We start from the raw sequence: 4,632 nt of genomic DNA on the forward strand, positions 1-4,632 counted from the left end.
TATGCCACTGCGATATTCTTGATTGACAGCTGTTTCAATACGTGTTTTTTTTTGGGGGGGGGTATCAAGCTTTTGACTTTTTCAGTGTTTAGTCTCTTGGTGTTGGCTTTTTTCTTACTGTCAGCGTTTGTGGGTTCCGCTTTCACACTAGAAGCTGAGCCAGACCTTCGATTATCTTTGAGTGCAGATGATTTGGACTTTTTAGGCGGTTTATCTGTGCCAATAGTTGTGGTCGTATCCCGTTTTAATGGATGCTTTTTTCGCCTCGGGAACTTTGGAAACTTTGAAGGGCTTAACGATTGTGAATTGAGGAAGATGGGGACGGTATTTTTGTCGAAGTCTATTGTACTCGACTAAAGCTTCTGTGTCTGCACAAATTTTGGTTTTGTCAAGATCGATCAGTTTAAGACCTTCGCTCCCTCACCGCGGCAGATCATGGACGATTGTTTTTGTTGTCTTTAGAAAAACAAATGTGGGCAATTGTTTTCAGAAAAAAAGATTTTTTTACAAGTTTGTTGCTTTTGTAGACCATTAGAGCCTGAAACGAGACTAAAAGTGTTGTTAATTACTGAACTATAATTTTTGGAGCACCATGAATGTCATACCTGAAAAGTCTATTTCCGAAGCATTTTTGATGACTCGAACTTCAGAGTCGTTGCAATTAAAACAATCGCCTTACACGGTTATGCGGGAAACAAAGCAGTTGGCTTGATTTCCAAAGCAGGCGCCGGAATGAATAGCAACCGCAATTGTACGATAATGTAATGACGACAATGTACCGAGGTTGTAGATGCTGCCATGCGTGAGGTCCACGTCTTCTGTTCGATGCAGAATAATTTTTTCTGGATCAAAGTCAACAGCGCGGCGCGTGATCTTGTGTCTGAGTGTTCGCCTGTCCAAATTTAGAGCTAAAAATTCAGGAGTTTGAGTGAAAAATGTTCTCAGTTTGGTGATGTGATCGTTGGGACATGTTTCACCAGGCTGTTCCGGGATTAGAACCGAATTGAAAGATATATCGTTGTTGTCGATAACTTCGTTAATTGCGGGCTTGTTTAGATTGAGTACACCTGGGATTGGGAAGGGACAGTCGGGAGTGCCTTCAAGATGTACTGAGGTTCTTGACCCGTTACATGTGCTGCATACACTGAATTGATGGATTATCAATTGGTAGAGAGATCGCAAGGCACTCACGTCATTGGATCGATTTTCTGCGTCGAGCTGTTGGAATAGGTGAAACCAAAATTCGCACAATGATTGTTGATCTCTGCTTCGGTAGTTGTACTGCCATTGTTTCGTACGTTTTCAGTGAACTGGTTGCCAAGCGTTTCAGTTCTTCTGCAAGGGGTCCATGCATTAAAGAGAGTACGTCAAACAGATTGTGTTGTATGGCAAAAAGGCACTGCATTGCTGCATTTGCATAACACACTGAGCCGTCTGTGTTTATGAGGCCTTGTCGACCTGGGCCTATGCCACTGCGATATTCTTGAATGACAGCTGTTTCAATACGCGTTTTTTGGGGGGTATCAAGCTTTTGACTTTTTCACTATTTAGTCTCTTGGTGTTGGCTTTTTTCTTACTGTCAGCGTTTGTGGGTTCCGCTTTCACACCAGAAGCTGAGCAAGACCTTCGATTATCTTTGAGTTCGGATGATTTGGACTTTTTAGGCGGTTTATCTGTACCAATAGTTGTGGTCGTATCCCGTTTTAATGGTTGCTTTTTCGCCTCGGGCACTTTGGAAACTTTGAAGGATTTAACGATTGTGAATTGAGGAAGATGGGGACGGTATTTTTGTCGAAGTCTATTGTACTCGACTAGAGCTTCTGTGTGTGCACAAATTTTGGTTTTGTCAAGAACGATCAGGTGAAGACCTTCGCTCATTGTGACTCGCGAGACAGCTACATAGATCATGCCTGGTCCAAAGCAGCGATCGCCTGCGTCAACTCGTGCAGTTCGGAGACTAAGCCCTTGGGATTTGTGACTCGTGATGGCGTAGGCCAGAGTGAGAGGAGATTGTTTACGAGTGTAGTACACTTCTTTTAGTGCTTCGAATCTAACTGTTTCGTGCTCAATCTCTACGATTCTGTCTTGACCGTCGAATTGCGCTTGAACGCATACAGCCATATTGGCTGCTGACATCTTGAAACCTTTGACATACCCCATGGAGCCATTGACAAGACCTTGTTCTACGTTTACATTTCTTTGTAGCATGACGCAGACGCCAAGAGCCAGTCTGAGGTGAGAAATAGAGCCAGCCGTACGTTTGCTGTCGTTTTCAAAGTTCTTTACGTTTTCAGCTGCCTCTGATTCAATGCGCGTGTCACGGAGGACGGTAGATAGGCGATCGATGGCAGTAAAGGTAGCAATATTGTAGGAAGTTTTGGTAAGAAGCGTTTCATTCACTAATCTACAGTCTACGTTGCGGGGCATTAAAATGACTGGAGTTTTTCCCAATGCTGATAGTTCTATGTACTTGTCGGCAATCTCCTCGTTTGTTGCTCTTCGATTCGATGCGATTTTGCGCTGCTGTAACTGTAAATAATTGTCATCTGTGCAAATTCCTATGCGAATGTTGGCCAGAAGATCGGCATAGTGTGTGTCCGTTTTTTGACGCATGTTAATTGTTAGCTCATCGTAATCAAAGTGACCCCACAGATCAAATGTTCCCATTGAGCCAATACGGTTCTTTATTTCCATTCGGGTTAGCTGCTTAAACGGTGGATTAGCAGAGACTGGCCTAAGCTGTAAAAAGTCTCCAAAGACTAGCATGTTTGCGTTTCCCATTACAGAATTGATGCTCATGATCTCCGTAAGTCTGAGATGAATGTACATGAAGGTAAGGGCGGAAACCATACTTATTTCATCGATGATGAAGAGACGCGTTCTTTGTAGAGTTGCCCTGAGGGTAAGCAGCTGCTCTGTGTGGAGTTCTGAGTACTTGGCGGTCCCTGCTTGATCAACCGGCAAACTAAAGCACCTGTGTATAGTTTCTCCTTTGATGCTATGGGCTGCAAGTCCTGTGGGTGCCATCACAATGACAGGGCATGCATCCTTGCTGAAATAGCGGCAGATAATATTGCGAATTACTTTGATTACAACTGATTTGCCTGTTCCGCCGAACCCGGACACAAGCATACGGAGTGGTGGCGTTTTAGAGTTGGATTTTACTGTACTCGTGACTTTGTCAACAACACGTTTCTGGTCGATATTCAGAGACGAATAGTCCTTTGCTACTTGTTGTTCCGTGATTGCATCGAGCAGCTTTCTATTTGCATTTATAAGGTCTTCCATTGCGTCTGCTGCTCTATCTGGCGGCGCCTTGCATTGCATTCTGTGGGTCATCCATATTCTGTTCTCGTGCTTCTTCTACCTCTTTCTCTTGGAGTTCTTTAGCTCGTTCTCGTACTTTTCTTTCAAACTCTTCTTCTTCCTTTGCTTTCGCTACTGAACGTTCGTGATACGCGACCAAGGTGGAATATTTTTCGCTCTCGATGCAATATGTTTCATAGTTTGATTTACCGTTCAAACAAATGTCCGCCTCTTCGCGCCAGGGTTTGAAAAGTTGCAGAAGCATGCCATAGTATTCTTCGCGTTTTTCGTCTGATTCAACTGGATTTACACGTTTGTGCTGGATGACGTAGGGCTTTTCCTTGCGTTTACGCAAAAAAAATGACCCATCTCTTAGCATAAGCTTGTCGTCTCTGCCTTTTCGCTCGCGTTCATACCAGGCTAGCAGGTTGAATAAACTTGTGTCTTCCATGTTGTCAGGTCTGTTGGGATAGACATCTGCCACCCAATGCACCACATATAAGTCTTCACTGTTTGGTTTGTTTTTGGCGAGTTCTTCTAGCTCTTGGTATTTTTTTTAAAGTTCTCTTTAGCTCACTGTGTCGTGAGAGGTCAACGAAACGAAACTGTCGTGATATGATGTAGATTTGTGTGCCTGGGAGTCGATCTGCTGCCTCTACGGTGCCAACTTGTCGAGTTTTGACTGTTTTGAGAAGAAATGACATTGCCTTTTGGCCAAGACTTGCGAATGCATTGTTCACTTCTTCCCACATTGCGTCAACTTCTGCAGACTCTGCTTTTGTCATATAGTTAGTGACATAGTACGGCAATTTAGAGCCCAGGTGGCCAATGTACTGGACGTCAACGTTAGAGAGATTTGTCAAGAGAAGTGCAGGGTGATAGTCATTAATGTAGCGTTCGTGTTCTTCGCGTTTCATATCATAGTTTCGTCGGGGTGTTGTTTTTTTGGCGCGTCCTGTTGCAAGGCAGTCGTGTTTGTCGTGTAGAATTGGGCTATGGTGTTTCAGTATTGTAAAACCAACTTGACAGTAGGTTACCCAATTCTGGCCTTTCTTGTACTTTCGGCGGCAGTAGGTGTTGCACCGATGTTTCTGATGGTCGTTCATGAGCTTGTGTAGCACGGGACTCTTTAGCTTATCTGGCATCTCACACGTGGCAATCGTGTTGATATACTCTACGACTTTTTCAGGAGGATCTTTGCCGATAATTGGTGCTCCTTCGATCCACAAAAGGCAGTGTACATGTGGTGCTCCGCGGGTCTGATATTCTATGCGCCAAAAGCGGTTCGCAAGTTTTCCAAAAATTGGTTTTTCTTTGGCGTTGATG

The 4,632-nt window shown here is 44.0% G+C and overlaps 1 protein-coding gene across 1 annotated transcript; it reads right to left on the reverse strand.

Moving 5' to 3' along the window:
- Window positions 1–1,464: 1,464 nt before the first annotated feature.
- On the reverse strand, window positions 1,465–3,288 carry LOC148947977 (uncharacterized). Its single transcript, XM_089096057.1, has one exon. The coding sequence runs from the start codon at window positions 3,286–3,288 to the stop codon at window positions 1,465–1,467; it is 1,824 nt and encodes a 607-aa protein (XP_088952183.1).
- Window positions 3,289–4,632: the final 1,344 nt, after the last annotated feature.

This window comes from Artemia sp. Qi Xiang Cuo, chromosome 10, assembly GCF_049724085.1.
Source record: "Artemia sp. Qi Xiang Cuo chromosome 10, ASM4972408v1, whole genome shotgun sequence".
NCBI classification, from domain to species: domain Eukaryota; kingdom Metazoa; phylum Arthropoda; class Branchiopoda; order Anostraca; family Artemiidae; genus Artemia; species Artemia sp. Qi Xiang Cuo.

Excerpts from the sequence above, each read along its gene's own strand:
- LOC148947977 (XM_089096057.1), bottom strand. The coding sequence starts at position 3,288 with ATGGAAGACCTTATAAATGCAAATAGAAAGCTGCTCGATGCAATCACG.